We start from the raw sequence: 22,545 nt of genomic DNA, 5'->3' as shown, positions 1-22,545 counted from the left end.
ATCCTTTCTCAGAGCTCTACGAACAATTCCCTTTACCTCATGGCTTGGTTTTTGCTCTGACATGTCCTGACATGTCCTGTCAACCGTGGGACCTTATATAGACAGATGTGTGCCTTTCCAAATCATGTCCAATCAATTGAATTTACCGCAGGTGGACTCCAATCAAGTTGTAGAAACATCTCAAGGATGATCAATGGAAACAGGATTCACCTGAGCTCAATTTTGAGTCTCATAGCAAAGGGTCTGAATACTTATGTAAATAAGGTATTTCAGTTTTTTATTTGTAATAAATATGTAAACAGTTATACAACCCTGTTTTTGCTTTGTCATTATGGGGTATTGTGCATAGATTGACGAGGCAACATTTTTATTTAATATATTTTAGAATAAGGCTGTAACGTAACAAAATGTGGAAAAAGTGAATGAGTCTGAATACTTTCCGAAGGTATTGTAGCTATCATACTGACAACAGATTGACAACAGGAGTGATTTACAGGACTTTGTATGGGAGGGTCCAGGATCCCTCCTTGACAGAGACCTTTGCTCTGTGGGGATGCCGTCCTGAGTACCAGGCACACCCACAACCCTTGCCCTGGACCTGAGTATAAATGACTACGATTTTGGCATCTTCTCCCATAAGGAATTTGACACTCAGTTGAACAGTAACACCCTTATTGGATGCTTTCAATGCTATGGATCAATGCACTTTTGAATCTGGACTTTGCCCCTGTCTTTTATGAGGAAGTCTTGGTAGTATTTGTTCAGAGTTCCGCAATAGAAACCCCAGGCCTGGAATATGAATGGTATCTGGAGAAGAGAGAAATAGATTTATCCATAAATAACACAAAAAAGACATTGCCGGACACAACAGGTAAGGTACCTTGAACATAGGTAGGTCTATGTTTTTTCAGTGTACTTCCTGCTGAGAGGTTGATCGGCTAATGTTTACATGATGAAAATGGCAATGAGTGTTTTCCAGTGTTATATAAAAGCTAGTAGTCTGAAAAGTAAAGTCTTTGAGCTGAATTTAGAATTCTATTACTGACTTTATTACAAGACTGACTTTTGTTATTACTGTGTGTTATTAATTAGAGGGAGACACTGGTTAACCCGACAAATAGGAAACAGAGCTGTACATTTTTATTAAATATATGGTGCTGATTGAAACATTTTGTTTTAATATAACTGAACTTGGGTATGAGTATCTCAAATACTTATTTCTACAGCGTATAGGGTCCTTTCCCCTGCTGTAAGTTTAATTATTTCTAAACTATGTAGCTAGTCCTAATAAAGATTGAAATTGATGACAGAAAAATATGATGTGTTGCTTGCTGTCAATCCATAGTTTAACCATGATAAACCATCCTCTGACATTTGGCACTGATTCATTGTTCAATCATTGACTTTACTTAATACAATAGCAACATTTTCAGCTGCTTGTGTTGCTCTTGTTTCAACCGGTGGGGCAGATGGGAAATGTAATGGAGTTTTGTTGTTTACATTGTTCATGTGTGTTTGCACATCTCAATCATATAAATGAAGGTATCACAGAAGTTCAAAGAGCCTTGAGGTTTCTGGTTTCAAGTTGTTGTCCTTTGGGAAAAATTGCAATAGGGCAGAACTAATATACTGTAAATGACCAAACATGATTTAGGCTATGACTAAGGAAATAAGCAAACAGGAAACCGCTCACCCAGAGGCGGCGCTCCTAGTTGCCGGAGACTTTAATGCAGGGAAACTTAAATCAGTTTTACCTCATTTCTAGCTGCATGTTAAATGTGCAACCAGAGGGAAAACAACTCTAGATCACCTTTACTCCACACACAGAGACGCGTACAAAGCTCTCCCTCGCCCTCCATTTGGCAAATCTGACCATAATTCTATTCTCCTGATTCCTGCTTACAAGAAAACATTAAATCAGGAAGCACCAGTGACTCAGTCTATTAAAAAGTGATCAGATGAAGCAGATGCTGAACTACAGGACTGTTTTGCTAGCACAGACTGGAAAATGTTCCGGGATTCTTCCGATGGCATTGAGGAGTACACCACATCAGTCACTGGCTTCGTCAATAAGTGCATCGAGGACGTTGTCCCCACAGTGACTGTACGTACATACCCCAACCAGAAGCCATGGATTACAAGCAACATTCGCACCGAGCTAAAGGGTAGAGCTGCCGCCTTTAAGGTGCGGGACTCTAACCCGGAAGCTGATAACAAATCCTGCTATGCCCTCCGACGAACCATCAAACAGGCAAAGAACCAATACAGGACTAAGATTGAATCGTACTACACCGGCTCCGACACTCGTCGGATATGGAAGGGCCTGCAAACTATTACATACTACAAAGGGAAGCACAGCCACGAGCTGCCCAGTGACACGAGCCTACCAGATGAGCTAAATCACTTCTATGCTCACTTCAAGGCAAGCAACACTGAGGCATACATGAGAGCATCAGCTGATCCGGACGACTGTGTGATCACGCTTTCTGTAGCCGACGTGACTAAGACCTTTAAACAAGTCAACATTCACAAGGCCGCTGGGCCAGACTGATTACCAGGACGTGTGCTCCAGGCATGTGCTGACCAACTGGCAGGTGTTTTCACTGACATTTTCAACATGTCCCTGATTGAGTCTGTAATACCAACATGTTTTAAGCAGACCACCATAGTCCCTGTACCCAAGAACACTAAGGTAACCTGCCTAAATGACTACAGACCCGTAGCACTCACGGTCGTAGCCATGAAGTGCTTTGAAAGGCTGGTCATTGCTCACTTCAACACCATTATCCCAGAAACCCTAGACTCACTCCAATTTGTATACCGCTCAAACAGATTCACAGATGATGCAATCTCTATTGCACTGTACACTGCCCTTTCCCACCTGGACAAAAGGAACAGCTATGTGAGAATGCTATTCATTGACTACAGCTCAGTGTTCAACACCATAGTGCCCTAAAAGCTCATCACTTATCTAAGGATCCTGGGACTCTGCAACTGGATCCTGGACTTCCTGACGGGCTGCCCCCAGGTGATGAGGGTAGGTAACAACACATCTGCCACTCTGATCCTCAACACTGGAGCCCCTCAGGGGTGCATGCTCTGTCCCCTCCTGTACTCCCTGTTCACCCACGACTGCATGGCCAGCGACGACTCCAACACCATCATTATCCCTCAACGTAATCAAGACAAAGGAGATGATTGTGGACTACAGGAAAAGGAGGACCGAGCACGCCCCCATTCTCACCCCCATTCTCATCACACGTCAAAACCTATCAGGAGATTGAAAATATTTGTCATGGGTCCTCAGATCCTCAGAAGGTTCTACAGCTGCAACATCGAAAGCATCCTGACTGGTTGCATCACTGCCTGGTACGGCAACTGCTCGGTCTCCGACCGCAAGGCGCTACAGAGGTTGTGCGTATGGCCCAGTACATCACTGGGGCTAAGCTGCCTGCCATTCAGAACCTCTATACCAGGCGGTGTCAGAGGAGGGCTCTAAAAATTGTCAAAGACCCCAGCCACCCCAGTCACAGACTGTCCTCTCTGCTACCGCAACAGCTTTTACCCTCAAGCCATAAGACTCCTGAACAGGTAGTCAAATGGCTACTGTCGGGTTCACCTTGGGGTCATAATAGGGGCTGTACCAAATGTTTGATTTATTATAATAATTGATTATGCTTATGTTGTATTAATAGAAGGGGAAGGGTTATAAGACCCCTCCCTCCTTACATTTATAGGGTCATAGACTACAGATGAACAATATATATATTCATTATAAGGTTTAATATTGTTCCACAGTCTTTTCTAGTCTCTGCCTCTTATAAAGGAACGGTCTGAGAGATGTGTGACTGAGAAAGAATCGTGCAGGGGAGTGAAAGAGATAAAAGACTAGTCAGACATTCCACTATAAATCAACTTGGAGAATGGACATTTAATGCTGAGCCTTTAGATAACACTGAAACTCTTGTTTATATTGCTGTGTATGCATGGGCTTGGTCTCATGAGTAGAAGGTAATGACGTAGGCCGTGACATAACTTAGGCTGGACTTCGGGCTTAATAAAATAACTTGGACCTTTGACTATTGTGCAGAACTTACTCGGAAACATGCGTGCTATGTTCCTGTTGTCAACTTCTGTTTGCAATTGCATTAATAAAGGTTTTTGATTGATTGATTTAAAGATATTGTCTGAATGCTAATTTCACCATGAGCCAATGATTGACAAGGAACAAGGAACGAACCCCAACACTACCCGGACTATTTGCATTGTGTTTGACTACAGTCCACTATACAGCCTTTTATAACATAATGACTGATTAAGCACAGGGTTTCTGAGGTGTGATGACTAAGAGGTTTGTCGTCATGGTTCAGCTCAGCTCTGGACACTAATGTTACTCATTCATAGCTAGGGTTGCAAAGGGAGGGAATATTACTGGAAACCTTTGTTACCAAACTTGGGTAACTTTCAAGGTTTTTATTTGATCAGATGACATCTAGTGGCCTTTTTGGGTACTTCAGATTATTACAGGTGTCTGCAATTATCTCTGGCCCTCGGTGTGGTCTCATCACATGTAAAATATATAAAATAATATGATAGAAAAAAGGTATAATAATAGAATGACAAAGCTGTCAAACATCCAAAATATAAACCATCAAATTAGTGAATACTATTGGTGTTTAATATGAGGGTTTCAGCATGAAATATCCATTATGTATATTTTTTCCACACTTTTTTTTGTTGTTGCTACGTTAGTATGTCTTTGTTGTAAATCTTTTAGTGCCAAAGTGATGGTAGTTGTGAAAAAAGTAAATCATTGGAGAGTAAAAAATGCCATTGTTGATTAGATGCTTTTTTCATTAATGCTAAAATAACTGATGATTCCTGTAACTTTAGTCAATTAAACAGTAGCTTTGCAACCCTATTCATAACACATCCTGTATAATAACTACTGAATAGAATCATAATATTAACAACAATGGCAGGTGATTGTTGTTATGTTACTGTATCACTGGCCAATAAGGTAGGTGAAGTACCAGTTGCGTTGGCAGCAGTAGTTATCTGTCAGGTTTTGGCCAGGACTGTTCTGGTTTTTTGTCACTAGATGTCCCCATTGCACCTTTTTTGTACCTTTTGTTTTTGCCCTTGCTCTAATTATTGTTTGCACCTGTATGTCGTTCCCTTGTTAGTATTTAATCCCTGTGTGTTCCTCAGTTCCTTGCTCAGTGTTTGTATGTTAGCACCCAGCCCCAGCCCCAGCCCAAGCCTTGTTGTGAACATATATTTTTCTCTTGTTGGATTTTCCAGAGGTTCTCTGGTTTTGTTCTTTTGTATTTTGGATTAGTCTTTTGAGGTTTGTTTTTCCCTTGCTGTTTTTACCACTTTGTGGATTTTCTTTGTATTTTGGAAGATATCTATTTTTTATTAAACCACCATCTCTAGTACTGCTGTGTCTGCCTCATCTTCTGGGTTCTGCCGATTTAGTGACTGTTTCTCGCACCGGGTCCTGACAGAAACACTGAGCCATTAAAATGAACCCAGAGGCAGCCAGTACCCAGGACTTTTTCCCCATGCTGTCCCACCACGAGGGGACTGTCCAACGTCACGAAGCTGCTCTGGTTCAGCAAGAGGCCTTAATGGCTGGACATTCTCAACTTCTGTCGGAGATGATGACTTCCATAAAGCAGATTTCTGATCAACTTTCTCCTGCAACCGCTTCTGCTCCAGTTCATCAGATTCAAGTGCCCGTGGCAGTTAACCCCCTGGCTGAACCTCGTCTGCCGCCTCCCCAACGGTTCTCAGGTGATCCGAGTGGTTGTAAGGGGTTTTTCACCCAATGTTCTCTCTCCTTCGAGCTGCAACCCTCGTCATTTCCCACCGACCGGTCCAAGATAGCATATATCATCACCCTGCTGTCGGAAAAAGCCCTAGCCTGGGCTACTGCTGTGTGGGATGCCCAAAGTCCCTGCTGTGCCAGCTACTCTACCTTTGCTGAAGAATTCAAGCGAGTGTTTCAAGGTCCTACCGGCGGTCCTGACTCAGCCAAACAGCTCCTGACTCTCCGCCAAGGTCGGCGCAGCGTGACGGACTATGCCATCCAGTTCCGCACGGTGGCAGCAGCGAGTGGCTGGAATGACGAGGCGCTCACAGTGTGCTTTTTGAAGGGTCTTTCCGACACCATCCAAGATGAACTGGTCACTCGGGAACCACCGGACAACCTCGAGTCCCTGATCAAGTTGGCTTCACGCATAGACCAGCGTCTGAGAGAGAGAGAGCTCAACCGTAGATCTCTCACCCTAGCTCCTATCGGTCCCAGCTCCGAGTCTCCACCTTTATCCCCGCTGACTCCACCGGAACCCATGCAGGTTGGACGCATCTCCCAGGCTGAGAGAGACCGCCGGATGAGGGAGCGATGCTGTCTATATTGCGGCAAACCGGGCCATTTCCTCTCCACGTGTCCCGGGCTCCAGGGAAAACGCACTCTCCCGTGCAGGCCTGGGAGGACGGTAACGGGAAACATAACCTCCTCTCATCCATCCAACTCCCGCCTGCTCATTCCAGTTACCCTTTCCTGGGACAACCACGAGCTTCCCCTTCAAGCCTTGGTAGACTCTGGAGCCGCAGGTAACTTCATGGATGGTGTCTGGGCGAAGGAGAATGGCGTTCCCTCTGAACCTCTAAGTGACCCCATAAGGGTTACTACGTTGGATGGAAGCCCTTTGGGATCTGGACTTGTCACTCGTGTCACTACCCCCTTGCGTCTTTCAGTTTCCCAACACCAGGAAGTGATGAACTTTCATCTGACCTCGTGTTCCGAGTTCCCTCTCGTCCTTGGATACCCCTGGCTTCACAGCCATAACCCTCACATCGACTGGTCTGTGGGCACTATCAAGCAGTGGGGTCCTACGTGCCAAGCCACTTGTATCTTCCCAAGTTCCCCGAGTTCCCCTCCCGAGTCTCTAGAATCCATCGACCTGTCCCGAGTTCCCGAGTGTTACCATGACCTCAAACCGGTATTTAGCAAACAAAGGGCCACCAAACTACCACCCCATAGACCTTACGATTGCCCCATCGACCTGTTTCCGGGCACCTGCCCCCCCCAGGGGTCGGATCTTTTCCCTATCTCCTCCCGAACGAGCTGCTATGGATACCTACATCAAGGACGCTCTGGCAGCAGGCCTCATGCGTCCATCCACCTCGCCGGCGGGAGCAGGGTTTTTCTTTGTGGCCAAAAAAGACGGGGGATTACGTCCTTGCATCGACTACCGGGGACTTAATGCCATAACCGTCCGTAACCGCTACCCGCTACCCCTTATGGCCACAGCCTTTGAGCTGCTCCAGGAAGCAGTGGTCTTCACTAAGCTTGACCTGCGGAACGCATACCATCTTGTGCGGATCAAACCCGGTGACGAGTGGAAGACCGCTTTCAACACGCCTACTGGTCACTACGAATACTTGGTGATGCCCTTCGGCCTGACCAACGCCCCGGCTGTGTTCCAAGCGCTCATAAACGATGTGCTTAGGGATATGCTTAACATTTTCGTGTTTGTTTACTTGGATGACATCCTCATCTTTTCGAGCTCCCTTCAAGAACACACTAAGCATGTCAGACAAGTGCTCAAACGCCTCCTAGACAGCCATTTGTACGTTAAGCCGGAAAAGTGTGAATTCCATTCCTCTCGAGTACAGTTCCTGGGATTTGTAGTGGAACCCGGTCGAGTCCAGATGGACCCCAAGAAGGTAGGGGCGGTAGCAGATTGGCCCACCCCCAAGTCCGTTAAGGAAGTTCAGCATTTCCTGGGCTTCACTAACTTCTACCGCAAGTTCATCAAGAACTTCAGCTCGGTGGCAGCCCCTCTCTCAGCTTTAACCAAGGGTGGCAACACAAGGTTTCTGTGGGGAAGAGAAGCTGAGACGGCCTTCCAAGGACTCAAGCGGCGCATCCTCTCTGCTCCCATCCTGACACTACCGACGGCGGATGAACCTTTTGTGGTGGAGGTAGACGCATCAGAGGTTGGTGTTGGAGCTGTCCTGTCTCAGAGGGGTGAAGACAAGAGGCTTCATCCTTGCGCCTTCTTCTCTCACCGGCTTACCCCGGCCGAGAGGAATTACGATGTGGGGGATCGTGAACTCCTAGCGGTTAAGATGGCATTGAAGGAATGGAGACACTGGCTCGAGGGGGCTTCTCAACCGTTTCAAGTGCTTACGGACCACAAAAATCTGGAGTATATCCAGCAGGCGAAGCGGTTGAACTCCAGACAAGCTCGATGGTCTCTTTTCTTCAGCCGATTCCAGTTTATTCTCACCTATAGACCCGGGTCGAAGAATCTCAAACCGGATGCATTGTCACGAGTCTACTCTCCTGCCATTCGAGAAGATACTGACATGGCTGTTCTTCCTGCCGCTAAGATCGTGGCTCCGATCTCGTGGCAAGTGGAGGATACCGTGAAACAAGCTCAAGCCATCGAACCGGGCCCTGGAGGAGGTCCTGCTAATCGGTTGTTTGTTCCCAAGGCAGCAAGGTCCCAAGTCCTTCTGTGGGGGCACTCCTCTCGCCTCACCTGTCACCCGGGCGTAGGTCGCACCTTGGAGTTCATCCAGCGTAAGTTCTGGTGGCCCACCATAAAAGAAGACGTTGCCACTTTCGTCAAGGCCTGTTCCGTGTGCTGCCAGGGCAAATCTTCTCACCTCCGCCCTCAAGGACTCCTTCACCCTTTATCTATTCCCCACCGACCCTGGTCCCATATCTCGCTGGACTTTATTACTGGCCTTCCTCCGTCCCATGGTAATACTACGATCCTAGTCATCATCGACAGGTTTTCTAAGGCGGCCAGGTTTGTTCCCTTGACCAAATTACCTTCTGCCAAGGAAACAGCTGAGTTGGTGATTAACCATGTGTTCCGAGTCTTTGGCATCCCGCAAGATATGGTTTCCGACAGAGGTCCCCAGTTCGCCTCAAGGTTTTGGAAGGCCTTCTGCCAACTCATAGGGGCCACGGCCAGTTTATCTTCAGGGTACCATCCGGAGTCCAACGGCCAAACTGAGAGGATGAATCAGGAGCTGGAAACCACCCTCAGATGTATGGTTTCCAACAACCCATCCACATGGTCATCCTTCATTGTTTGGGCTGAGTACGCGCACAACACCTTGTGCTCCTCCTCCACTGGTATATCCCCGCACGAGTGTCAGTTTGGCTATGCTCCTCTATTGTTCCCGGACCAGGAGGCAGAAGTCAGAGTGCCTTCAGCCTCGAGGTTCATCAGACGCTGTCGGCTTACGTGGAAGAAGGCCCGTCTTAATCTTCTGCGTTCCTCACAGCAGTACCAACGACAAGCCAACAGACGTCGCCGTCCCGGTCCTACCCTGTACCCCGGCCAGAGAGTATGGCTCTCAACAAAAAACTTACCGCTACGGGTGGAGTCTCGCAAGCTGTCCCAGAGATTCATCGGACCCTTTAAGATTGCCAGGAGAGTCAATCCCGTTACTTTTCGCCTGCACTTACCCAGATCCCTTAAAATCAATCCCACATTTCACATTTCTTTATTAAAACCTGTTGTTTTTTCTCCCCTTATTCCGGCAGGCAGACCTCCCCCTCCGCCCCGTGTCATCGGAGGCCAGTCGGCTTATACCGTCCACCGGATACTGGACTCCCGCCGGGTGCAGCGGTCCTGGCAGTATCTGGTGGACTGGGAAGGCTACGGTCCCGAGGAGCGCTCCTGGGTTCCTGCCAAGGACATACTGGACCCTGACCTCATTCGTCAGTTCAGGGCCCTCCACCCTGAGAAGGCTGGTAGGAACGTCAGGAGCCGTTCCTAGGAAGGGGATTCTGTCAGGTTTTGGCCAGGACTGTTCTGTTTTTTTGTCACTAGATGTCCCCATTGCACCTTTTTTGTACCTTTTGTTTTTGCCCTTGCTCTAATTATTGTTTGCACCTGTATGTCGTTCCCTTGTTAGTATTTAATCCCTGTGTGTTCCTCAGTTCCTTGCTCAGTGTTTGTATGTTAGCACCCAGCCCCAGCCCAAGCCTTGTTGTGAACATATATTTTTCTCTTGTTGGATTTTCCAGAGGTTCTCTGGTTTTGTTCTTTTGTATTTTGGATTAGTCTTTTGAGGTTTGTTTTTCCCTTGCTGTTTTTACCACTTTGTGGATTTTCTTTGTATTTTGGAAGATATCTATTTTTTATTAAACCACCATCTCTAGTACTGCTGTGTCTGCCTCATCTTCTGGGTTCTGCCGATTTAGTGACTGTTTCTCGCACCGGGTCCTGACAGTTATCACTGTATTATGCTCTTGTCGTTGATGTTTGTGCCAAAATGTTCTTGTGTGTTTTCTGTATCTCTGTCTCCTTATGTTACAGGTGTGTGACCCAGGGGTTCCAGGATGTACAGGAGTGACAGTCCCTATGGCTTGGACTCTAGCAGTTACGCAGGATCTGTCCAGTCCGTCCAGTCCAAGTAGGTGTTCTCTAGAGCTTGCACTGTCGCTATAACCTATTTTTATGTGTTTCTTTCTTGTTTACTCTTGAATATTTAGTCTCTGAAATCAAATCTATATTATGCTATTTTCTCAATTTTCTTGTGGCAGTGGCTATTCAGTGGAAGATCGGTTATCACAGATATCAAATTTGTCCAGACCAAGTGCCAAGTCAATATACAGTAAGTAAAGAGAAAAACATAATATTGACCTTGAGCAGTTGAAACTGATTACCTAAAGCATTGTTGTTATAGGGGAATGTTTTGTGAAACGCAACTATGCATACGATGTTAATCATCCCATGTGCCCCATCAGTGCAGAGGAAGGAGTATGCGGACTCTATCACCAAGATGATGAACAAATTCCAGTACAGAGTAGAGGTAATGTTTTGGTTAATCCAATATAATGATTGTACTATGCTAATCATTTAGCATTGATAATGGTCTGCGTTTGATCACAATAGCTATGCAGCTATTTCTGTGATTCCAAATGCATGTATAACCCCTGTGTATGTCTGTTCTCCAGCATCTGTTCACCTGTGACCTGGATGGTAGAGAGGTGCGTGATGTGAATGACTGTGTTGCGAGGCTAAAGCTGCTGGATGGGATGGGCCGGGTGTGGGGGCAGGACATGGTCCTGGAGGTGCGGGATGGGAACCTGCTGCTAACAGACATCGAGACTAAGGTTGGTGCACACACTTTATACTTGACAATAAAACATTGGGTGAGCATAGCTATACCCACAGTTTACTAACATACATTGAGTGTTGTAGATTAGAGAAAGATCATACAGGAGGTGTCATTACATTTGATTGTGTTACGAAGTGGGATTAAAATGGATTTAATTGTCATTTTTTACCCAAGACACTCTGTAATGTCAAAGTGGAAGAAATATTCTATATATAAAAAAAGAAAATGAATTAAGGATTCACCCCCGAGTCAATACATGTTAGAATCACCTTTGGCAGCAATAACAGCTGTGAGTCTTCTTGGGTAAGTCTCTAAGAGCTTTACACACATGGATTGTGCAACATTTGGCCATTATTCTTTTCAAAATTCTGAAGCCAAACTGTGGGGAAAAGTTCTCAAAGCTTTTTGGTACAGTTTTCCATTACTTATTTCTGGTGGGGTTGGCTTGTGCACATTTAGGAAATAACTAAAATGTACTCATAGCCCCCTCTACTTTTCTCCTAATGCTCATGGTCAATTGAAATCATCTGGAAAGGAGCTGTAAACTGTACATGTTACATTGGGGCCCTAGTTATTACACTGGGTTTCTTGTGTTTGATACACTTACACACTTGTGATAAAGTGTTCAATGTCATGTTGAACACATGGCCAATAAAAGCGTTCTCGTGCTAAGTTCAACACGCTTTCTGTTCCTAGATGGGCCATTTTAGTGTGAAAGTACCTGTTAAATTAGTGTTATGTATTGACTTGGTACAACAATTTGTGTCCTTTTTGTTGTTTTCCTTTGTAATAATCCCTCTGGTGAGATATGGAGTCTGTTCCACTCTTGCAGTAACTGTTTGATTTCGCATCACTCTTGTTGTCAGTCTGTTGGTTTTGGCTTAGTCCTTTGCCTTTATCGTTCCAAGATTCCAGATACAGCTGCATCCTTTAACTGAGCCTGCATGAGATCGTGTGGAGACTGCCGGTCTGTAACTGTTCCCCCACACCTTGACAGCTCCTCTTGCACTAATGGCCTTAGTGTGACCGCGGACATCCAAGTTAAACAGTCATGCTGTTGTGCCTGAACATTACTGAGTGTTGCTTTTACCATCTCAGGTGAGTGTTTCTCGGTGCATTCTTCCATGTAATGCTCAGCATGCAAAGGAGAGCGTGACAGAAAGTCTGTGTCAATGTTTACCTTTCCAGGACGATACTTCAGTGTGAGATTGAAGTCTGACAGCTCCGCCACCCAGCGATGACCGGTGGCATTCAGTCTCGCTGTAGTTAGTACATCTGTCAAGGGGCTATTATCCCTGTACACTGTCACAGAGCGAGCATAAAATAGGTCATCTCGGAACCGCTCAGTCGCTGCCCATTTTAGGGCCAAGAATTCCAGTGAAGGGGATAGTTTCTCTCTGCTTGTGTGATAGTGCAGGAGCCATATCCAATGAATCAGGTTGCCACTTTGTCGTTGGTATAACACACCTCCCAATCCCTCTTCAGAGGCATCAACGTGCAGGATAAAAGGGTCCTTGAAATCTGGGTAAGCAAGCACAGGTGGATTAGTCAACACACTCACCAAGTGTTCTAATGCTCTCTGGTGGGCATCCTCCCATATAACTTTCTGGTGGGGCAGAGCCTGTCCCGACTGCATAGCTATCTAGGTCATTCGCTTCCCGGATGCTGGGGTCTCCGACTTCACTGCTAGTAAGTCATAGAGACATTTTGCATGTTGTGAGAAGTTCTTACTTTTAGCCCATGTAGTACCCTAGAAACCCCAGTAGTTTCCCCAGCTCTCTCACATGTTTCCCAGTTATTGCACTGCTACAATTTATTTAGTATCCATTCTGTAACTTTTAGTATAAATTATTTTTCCTAAATAATGGACTTCATTCTTGAATAGGTCACACTTATCAGCCCTGAGTTTAATACCCCATTGATTTTGCTGCCTGAGTACGTAAAGGACATCTTCCACATGTTGAAGAAAATAACAGAAAATAAGCACATCATCCAAATATGGAATACATATCTCTTATACCCTCTAAACTTTCCTCCATGCTTCGTTGGAAGACAGAGGGACTGTTTGATAAGCCAAAGGGAATTCTGTTCCATTGACATAAGGCCCAAGGAGCAGTGTATTTTCTGGACTCCTCTCCCACAAGGCCTTGGTGGTATGCCTATCCTTTAAAACTGTAAACCATAAGTTTCCTCCTAAACCGTTTCCTCCTAAACCATCAAGTATTTCCTGTATACGGGGTATGGAATGCCTGTCTAGAACAGTCTTCTTGTTCAATCCCCTGTAATCAACACAAAGTCTTAAACACCCATCCTTTTCCGTACACAGACCAGAGGTGATGGTAATGATGAAGTTGACAAGGGGCGTGGCACACCATTGAACCTCTTTGCCACTGGTATGTTATCAGTCAAGGTTATCGGCATTTGGAGATGTTCAATGCACCCTATGTCCATGTCACCTTAGGCAAAAATGGCTTATTCCTATCTGAGCATCTGTCTGACTAATTCTTGTTGTTCTTGGCTCAAGTGCTGTACATTTACAGGTGGGTCCCACCACTCTATATGACTGGTGTCAGGGCCAGGCTCCAGTGGGGATCTGTCATGAGTCTGTGCTACAGTAACCTTTTCTCCACTGGGCACAGGAACTGGGTGACACGCTACCACTCTCTGTAATGTTCCTATCACTGTTTGTCATGTTTGGTAGTATTCACTACTGCAATGTCAACTTTTCAAGATGGGCATTTTGATGTTTTCACGACTTGACTTTGTAGGTCCAGGCCCCAGGTCACTCTCACGTCCGGTTCAAATAACACAATTTCATCATTGAAGGGGGCCTCTCTTGGGATACAGGGACGAATCCATTTTGTTTGTCCACCTGGAATGACAATGTCACGTCTGCATGCTGTAAGCAAGCATTTCTCTGTGTACATTCCTCTGAGTGCTGATGCAGATTGAGTAGAGTCTTTTCCTTGCCCTGTCCTAGCTTAAGTGCATTTCTTAGCATCTTTACTGTATACATCAGCTCAGAGGGCTCATTGTTACTTTTTGTTCTTACTATGTCTTCAATATGGGAACCCTCAAATATTTTCCTGCAATGACATCAGCTTTGGGATCAAGCAAAAAAAAAAAAAGTCCTCCAACTCAGAAAGGGAATTTCAGTACCATTGGCTACTCTCAAATCCGGTTTCTCTGTATTGTATTCTCTGAGGTTCTCTCTCCCTTTGCACTGCAGCCTCTGCAACACTGGATGGAACTAGATGTATCTGAGGTCACTCCCCGTTCCATGGTTGTGACCCCCAGACGTTTCCCGATGGCTGTGCGTTGCCCCTGATTCTACACCCTACTGCCCAATGCCTATCACTGCCACATTTGTAGCAATGCTGGCAAGTCTGTTGACCAGTCCATAACAACTTTTGCATTTTCTTTTCTCTCTGTTGGTTGTATTTGATTTTCTGTTGGAGCGATTTCTGTTGAACTGTCACCCTGGCCCTGTACTGACTGTGCTAATGATGCTACCTGACAGGACAGTTCTTTGATTGCTTCATTGCTCACATCAATTTTACTCAGGAGGGGATTGTATTTATTTTGTTTTCGGACTGTGGTCTGTGATGGCTCTGCCTGTGCACATTCCTCCCCGTTATCCTCACTTTGTACTGCATTAACTCTGTTGGGTGTGAACTTACGTGAAATCCTGGCCTTTGCATGCCTTTTTCATTGCCCTTGGCAATTAGCATTTTCTCAAGCAACAGTTCATCACTGGTGTTAATATTCTGGAGATGCATGCTCATCTCTGCCCTGATGTTACCATTTGTTAATCAAATAACAATGGCCTGCAGGCATTGGCTCTTGACTAACTGTGCCATATTTCAGTCCTGACTGGGCACGAGCTAAGGCTAATAACACTTTCTGTCTCATGTCGAAGACTCGGACTAGGAAGTCCAAGGCAGACTCTCCCGGCTCTTGTGTTGCTTTAGTCAACTTCTGATACATTTCAGTAGCATCCTTCTCTGCATAATGTGTCCTCAAGATGTGCCCTAGAGTGTAGAGTGTCATGTCTGTTTTTCCCTCCAGATAACTCCTAATCTTAAGCCCTGGGCTCACAGCTTTGATTACTGCTTCTATCATTTCTAATTCACTGTATCCTTTTCTCAGTCCGTTTTCAATCTGATGTTCTAGGCTGTTGAAGCTGAGCTGAGGAGGACCTCCCACCTCTTTTCGTCCTGCCGCAGCTCCTTTCTCTCCGCTGGGTTCACTGTCCATTTGCGTCGTTGGCACTGACTGGCTGGAACTTGTAGGCAGACCTTTCGCAGCATCCTCCGAGTCCGATATTCCTTTGATTTCTTCTTTCGGTTGAAGCTACCAAGACATTCCCTCATCCTCTGATTCCATTAAATCCTCATTCTCACAGTAATCCTCAATCAGTTTGCGCAGTGATGTGCAATGGCTCTTTCCTTTTACTTCAGAGTCATCTACACCTCCTATTCCAGAACAACAATTGTCTTCAGTTAAAGCCCATAAACTCTGTTCGATTTCATCCAACAACGTTTCCCTCTCAACTCATATTGTCCTACTCACGTGGCAACAACAACAATGCAGGCAATGGCAAGATAGCTCAAATCCGTTTGGTGGTTAGCCCGCTAACGTTAGCTGGCTAGCTACTCTCCCAACGTCTCTCACTCGTTGTCCGTTCAAAGAATATGGGCCGGTGCTAACATGAAAATAAATCTCAGCAGTGCCTCCAAATGTATTCCCTTTCTATGAGATTATAATATTTTCTTCTTTATTTCCCATGGGCTTCATCCGAGTACCCCCTAGTGGCTGGAATACAACCATATTAAGCCACCATCACTGAGGCAGTTACTCAGTGATGTGTTTGTTGTGTTGGATTTGCACCAAGCATAACATTTTGCATTTAGGTCAAAACGTTTTATTTTTGCAGTACAAGTGCCTTGGTAGCATATTTTGGAATAGTTTTATTCTGTATATTTGCATTATTCTTGAATCTTTCCACTCTGCCATTTAGGTCATACTTTCCTCCCATTACAGCCAATGAAGTCCGTAGCTGTTTTAAAATCACCAATGGCCTCATGGTGACATCCCTGAACTGTTTCCTTCTTGTCCTGCAGCTCAGTTCAGAAGGTCGACTGTATCTTTGATGTGTCTGAGGGGGTTTAATACATCCTCCACAGCATAATTATTAACTTGACCATGCTTAAAGTGATATTCAATGTCTGATATATTTATTGTTACCCATCTACCAATCACTGCCCTTCTTTATGAGGCTTTGTAAATCACCCTGGTCTTTGTAGTTGAATCTGTGCTTTAAATTCAATACTTGAATGAGGGAGTTTACAGATGCTGTATGTATGGGGGACAGAGGAAGGGGTAGTCATTCAAAAATCATGTCAACCCCTATTATTTCACACAGTGACTCCATGTAACTTATTATGTGATTTGTTTAGGAACATTTTACTCCTGAACTAAGGGCTGTAGTATTTAATCTGTAATGCTGAACCATTACAGATTCCGCAATAGATATGAAAAGGTAATTTTATGATTGAGCCGACATGCAGCTTTTACTGTAAATGTAGTCTACTCTTAAGCGGAAGCGTTGCCTTTAAATTTTAATCACGCTGTAACGCTGAACTTCCGCGTTGTGTATTGAATAGAGCCCTAATTTAGTCTTGCCTAAACAAAGGGGGGAATGCTTATGCAACTACTATATTTGAGTTATTTAGTTATTGTAAATGTGTACACGTATGTGTAACTTTCTTTTCACTTTGACATTATGGAGTATTTTGCGTAGATCAATGACAAAAAAAATCACAAATCTATTTCAATCCCACTTTATAACGCAACAAAATGTGAAGAAATCCAAGGGGGTTTTGATTCCTGACCTACTATTTTCTCTCCCTCTCCCCCTCTCCCCTCTTCCTGTGTGGGGTTCAGGAGGAGCTGGAGTCCCTGGCTCTGAGCAGCATCATGGAGCTGAAGGCTGTGATGGACAGCTGTGTCTACAACTCCCTGCTGACCGCGACCGTCAAGGACCGCAGCAAGAGGACCACCAGTGTCTTCATGTTCCAGTGTGAGGACCTCAGGGTGAGGAGACTGTCATGCATCCCTGAACCTGTCTCCAGACTGTATTAGGACCATTATGTTTCAAAATGGCTGTGCAAATGGATGTTAGTGATTTATTTCAGGCCGATTTCATAAAACGGGACCTAGAGAGAGTGCTCCCTCACCAGAGAGATGACGTTAGCAATCACAGCAACAACAGGTAACAACAAAACAGTCCAAAACAACAACAGTGCATTTAAAACGGTGTAGCTTACCTTAGTATGTGCTCATTTTCTTTGGGTAAACCTCTTTTTATCTCTAGCAGGAGCAATCTGGAAGTTATGGCTGGCCATCAAATTGTTAGGAATCTTCAGAATGCTGTCCCACCACCTGAGCAGAGAGAATGGACTCCTCCCAAAGATCCCTCAGCTCAATGGAGCGCTCCGGACTATGGTAAACCAATGGCATACTCCAACCCAAAGTAGTTATAGGAAACCATTGATCAAGAGGACTAAGATTGTAACTTGTGAGGTCAGAAGGGCTTGCCTAGATCACTGTAAAAAAAACTCAAGGGTTTGTTTCCTGTGTTAATGACAGATAAATAGCTTTAGTCAAGGTTTGGTCAAATATATTGAAAACAATAAATACTGTATTTATAAATCTGTGGGAAGTGGGAAACCAACCTGTTTCACCCCTATGTGTTCAATAGATGAAGATCCTACACCTGTACCTACGCCTACACCGCCCATGCCCAGAGAAGAGCCCCTGCCTCCCAGGAAGGAAACACCAGTTCAGCACCTCTTCATGGAGGAGCCTGAGCCTGAGCCAGCCCCTGTCTCTCCTCCACGCCCATACACAGAGACTGATAGGAATGTGGTCAGTGCTCTGCCTCTATCATTATATTATTAATGTTAGCAGTACTGTGGATGATAGCTTAAAGGGGCAATCAGCAGTTGAAACAATAACAATGCATTTGTCCTGCCACTGTTCCTGTAAAAAGCTGATGGATGGGGCAGGAGAAATGTAACCACTCTCAAATTCATAGACAGAGCTATGGATGCAAGGACTGTCCATCCGTGATATCAAAATAATAGTTTTAAGCATGTTTTGAGGCTATACAGTGTTTGTTTACATCTATTTTGTTTAAAAACATTGGTGTAACAAGCTTATATTATGGGTCCTGAAGGGGTGTGGCAGTTGAACTAAGCTCATGAGGCATTTATAAATGATATTCTTCAAGAATCAATGGATATATATATCATGAATTTATAAGTCCAGAAATTGATGTAGCAACTGCAGATTTGCCCTTTAAGGTGAATGTAGTGGTTTGCATATGGATATTGTTTATCATGTTCTCTGTTTTTCTACAGGACATCGTGAATCATGTTTTCAATGACATTGAGATCTTTATGGGCCAAGTCGCTGCTGCAGCAGCCAAAGCCGAGAAGAAAAAAAAGAAAATGAAGAAGAACAAGGATAAAGGTGTGTGTTTCTCCTTATTCCAAAGAAGGCTACACCAGTGGTTCAATTGAGCCAGAGCTACCGTATGGGTATAAAGTTAAAGGTATGATAAACCAAAGTAAGGAACTCCCACATTTTGTAACAAAGCAGAGGGCTCCGTATAGCTCCGCAATGACATGATTGGTTGACTGTAGGTGGGGGCGGTATGTTGGGGGCGGGAGGTCCTGTATAAACACAAACTCAACTGCTCTGCTCTGTGAAGCACAAGAAGTATGAATACACTGATTTCTGCAGACACCGGATTGACCATGCAGAGCCTTTCATTTGGAATAACCTTAACATTTATCTTGCCTCCCCCACCTGAACCCCTGGGGATATCCCATATTCAGGTGCAAGATGGCAGTGGCAGTGGGGAAACTGATCTGAGGTTTTTGTATTTTGATGCCATTTGTTTTTTTGTTTAATTTCCAAGGCATTAAAGGCATGCCACCAGCAGAGGAATTTGAAACCTGTCTCCAGAAAATCAAATGCGGGTTCAACCTTCTGGTATGTATCAAAATATCTCAGCTATTTTGCTTGTTGTGTTGTACACTCATGATGTAATACATGCTAGTCATTTAATCTGAGAGCTTAATCAAGTACCTTTGGTCTGTTCACTGTGACAGGGGGAGCTCAATGGAAAGATTAGTAATCCCAGTGCCCCGGAATTCGTCCACTGCCTCTTTTCCACCCTGGCATTTGTAAGTTACTCCTACTGCTTACTCCATCTTTGTTTTCTACGCAGCTCTTGACCCACCCATGAACCTTTTCAACGTTGTGTTTTGAACCAGCCTAAAATAATTGACAGTACATGATACATCTTCCTATCAATGAGTTCAGAAGGCTTGTTTCCCACCCGTAGTGGCAAGTGCTGCTGTAGAATCAACTGCTAAAACAGTTCAAACTCAGTTACCTGACCACCTACCGCTACCCCCTCCCTTCTCCTCCAGGTGGTGTCCCACAGCCCTGAGGAGCTGCCCCCCACCATCGTGGCGCCCCTGCTGAAGCCTGAGTGTATCCGTCTGCTGAGTGAGGAGGCCACTCCTGAGGAGGACCAGCTGTGGCAGTCGCTGGGAGACGCCTGGAACGTCCCCAGGTGGGACACATGCATCACACCACTCATCAATGGGTATCTGGGAATGGGGAGTTACTGTCAGTCAGTGGTGCTCTGTGTACTTCCATACATTTTGACAAGGGCTCCCTGTATCCCTGATGTCTTAACAGTACAAAATGGCCAGAGGATGATGAGGACATCCCTACCTACACTCTGGAGTTCTATGATGGTTGGCAGCCCCTGGAGTTGACCCACTCTCTCCCAGGGAGAGAGCCTGAGAGAAGGCAGCAGAGTCAGAAACAGATTCAGAGTCAGAGTCCACGCTCCACCCCTGAAAAGGTATTTGTCCAGTGAGCTGCATCTTATAGTTCTGTACCGGCTGGGTCATTTCAATAAGGTTTTTTCAATAAGTTCTTCCAAACTTTTCCACTGTAGAGATCGGCCCCATTCAAGCCTCCACCATCACGGTATGCATTATCAAAGTATTATATACAATTTAAAAGCCATGTAATGATTATGTATACATGCTGGTCTGTGTGCGTCTATAGATCTATGTATGTGTTTTCAGTCCAGATGAGCCAAACCCCAGTTACATGCGTGTGATGTATGACTTCACTGCAAGGAACAACAGAGAGCTGAGCATCTCCAAGGGAGAGGTGGTTCAGGTGAGTCTACTCAACACTACTACATGTTAACAGCACTTTGAAGTCTGTCTGCCCGCCCGCCCAACAGGAGGTTTTGACAGAAGAGTGTGTACAGTATGTGCTCTGTGCATCCACAGCTACTGGACACGTCAAAGAAATGGTGGCGAGTAAGGAGCGACAGAGGAGAGGAGGGCTTCATACCCAACAATGTACTTGAGTCACAGGACAAGGAGCAGGAAATGCAGGCAAGATACCCCAACACTCAGCAAAACTTCATACTGTAAAGCCTGCTGGGTGTTATTATGCTGTGGATGCTCCATGTGTATGGTGTTTACTGTATGAGTATGTCATTATAAAGACCTTATCCCCCCTGTCAGGAAACCAGTGGTCCTCCCTCCCTAACCAAGAGGTCCAAGCCTGACCAAGTGAAGGCCTGGCTGGAGTATAAGGGCTTCAATAAAATGTAAGAGCACTCAAACTCAAACTCCCAATCACAATAGCTATAGCTTAGTGATCACTGTAGGCATACATGTAATTTACAACTACTGTAGTCAATCACAAGTGAGTATGAGAAATGACAGGATAAGTATTCTCTTTTCCCAGATTTGTAAAAATGTCTCCTTCACTTTCTCTCCTTCCCTCCCTCTCTCTGTCTATCAGCACGGTGCGCTGTCTGGATGTGCTGAGTGGCTCTATGCTCCTGGGGATGACGAGAGAAGAGCTGAAGATAGTATGTCCTGAGGAGGGGGGGCGGGTCTTCTTCCAGCTCCAGAACATCAAGTCTGCCATGGCTGTAAGTCCCACACCACCCTGGCTTTAACTGTACAACTGTTGATTTATATTCTTGTACATGATGGGTAACAAGCTGATTTCTAAATCCCAGTCCTATTCCTGACCTTTGTTTTTTTCTTTCCACTCTAGCTTGCCAGTGAGGTAAGGCCCATAGAGCCTTAGGAGGGGAGGAGACGGGAGGACCAGAGAGTCACAAATGTGTCGGGACTTTAAGTTTTATCCCTTTTCGCTGTGCAATAGAAAAATTCTGATTATAACTACTGAAAACACAGAGTAAGCTGAGTTTATTTAAAAGTATGTAGCGTGGAAGTATCAAAGCTCTATATTTTTTTGTTCCATTTAAATATCCAATATTTAAAGAAAGAGTCTCTATATATATATATTCTGTGACAGCTGTTAACTTCAATACTATATTTAACCATATGTATTCTATAAAACCAGTGTTGATGCTACTTGATTCTATGATTGATCTTGAGGATTTTATTAAAGTCACCATTTCTACATGCATAAATTAATGTTAAGTGTTACAATACTTTTTCTGTATAGTATCGTGTTGTTGATGTAATGTAATCAATTGACATATATTTTACTTCGGTAGTGCTATGTATGGACACTTCAATGAGTAAATCACATTATATCAAATCAAGTCTGTCTCTATAATCTAAGCATGTATCTCAATGTTGGAACTGTCTATCCACATACAGTATACCAGTCAAAAGTTTGGACACACCTACTCATTCCAGGGTTTTTCTTTATTTTTACCATTCTCTACATTGTAGAATAACAGTGAAGACATCAAAACTATTAAATAACACATATGGAATCATGTAGTAACCAAAAAAGTGTTAAACAAATCAAAATATATTCAAAAGTGAATTTGTGGAATTTCTTTCCTTCTTCATGCGTTTGAGCAAGGTAGGTGTTATATACAGAAGATAACCCTATTTGGTAAAAGACCAAGTCCATATTATGGCAAGAACAGCTCAAATAAGCAAAGAGAAATGACAGTCCATCATTACTTTAAGACATAAAGGGCAGTAGCAAAAACCATCAAGCGATATGATGAAACTGGCTATCAAGAGGACCGCCACAGGAAAGGAAGACCCAGAGTTACCTCTGCTGCAGAGGATACGTTCATTAGAATTAACTGCACCTCAGATTGCAGCCCAAATAAATGCTTCACAGAGTTCAAGTAACAGACACATCTCAACATCAGCTGTTGAGAGGAGACTGCGTGAATCAGGCCTTCATGGTCGAATTGCAGCACAAAAAAACACGACTAAAGCACACCAATAATAAGAAGAGACTTGCTTGGGCCAAGAAACATGAGCAATGACCGGT

General features: G+C 44.6%; 1 protein-coding gene across 1 annotated transcript; it reads left to right on the top strand.

Annotated features, from left to right (window-relative positions):
* Positions 1-756: 756 nt before the first annotated feature.
* Positions 757-21,481, top strand: LOC139559618 (epidermal growth factor receptor kinase substrate 8-like protein 3). Its single transcript, XM_071375770.1, has 20 exons — positions 757-871; positions 10,356-10,452; positions 10,583-10,653; positions 10,787-10,851; positions 10,997-11,155; positions 17,107-17,256; positions 17,358-17,434; positions 17,537-17,667; positions 17,924-18,090; positions 18,585-18,696; positions 19,148-19,221; positions 19,341-19,415; positions 19,665-19,810; positions 19,939-20,107; positions 20,204-20,235; positions 20,337-20,433; positions 20,550-20,657; positions 20,790-20,875; positions 21,073-21,205; positions 21,334-21,481. The coding sequence occupies exons 2-20, from the start codon at positions 10,379-10,381 to the stop codon at positions 21,364-21,366; spliced, it is 1,959 nt and encodes a 652-aa protein (XP_071231871.1). The 5' UTR covers positions 757-871; positions 10,356-10,378; the 3' UTR covers positions 21,367-21,481.
* Positions 21,482-22,545: the final 1,064 nt, after the last annotated feature.

The sequence above is a fragment of the Salvelinus alpinus genome, chromosome 2 (assembly GCF_045679555.1).
Source record: "Salvelinus alpinus chromosome 2, SLU_Salpinus.1, whole genome shotgun sequence".
In the NCBI taxonomy this organism is placed as follows: Eukaryota; Metazoa; Chordata; class Actinopteri; order Salmoniformes; family Salmonidae; genus Salvelinus; species Salvelinus alpinus.
Note: the sequence above shows the minus strand (reverse complement) of the source record. Positions and strands in the feature narration are given on the sequence as shown.

Coding starts and splice junctions, on each gene's coding strand:
- LOC139559618 (XM_071375770.1), top strand. CDS start 10,379: ATGTACAGGAGTGACAGTCCCTATGGCTTGGACTCTAGCAGTTACGCA. Junction 20,236..20,336: donor TTCAAGCCTCCACCATCACG/GTATGCATTATC, acceptor ATGTGTTTTCAG/TCCAGATGAGCCAAACCCCA. Junction 21,206..21,333: donor ACATCAAGTCTGCCATGGCT/GTAAGTCCCACA, acceptor TTTCCACTCTAG/CTTGCCAGTGAGGTAAGGCC.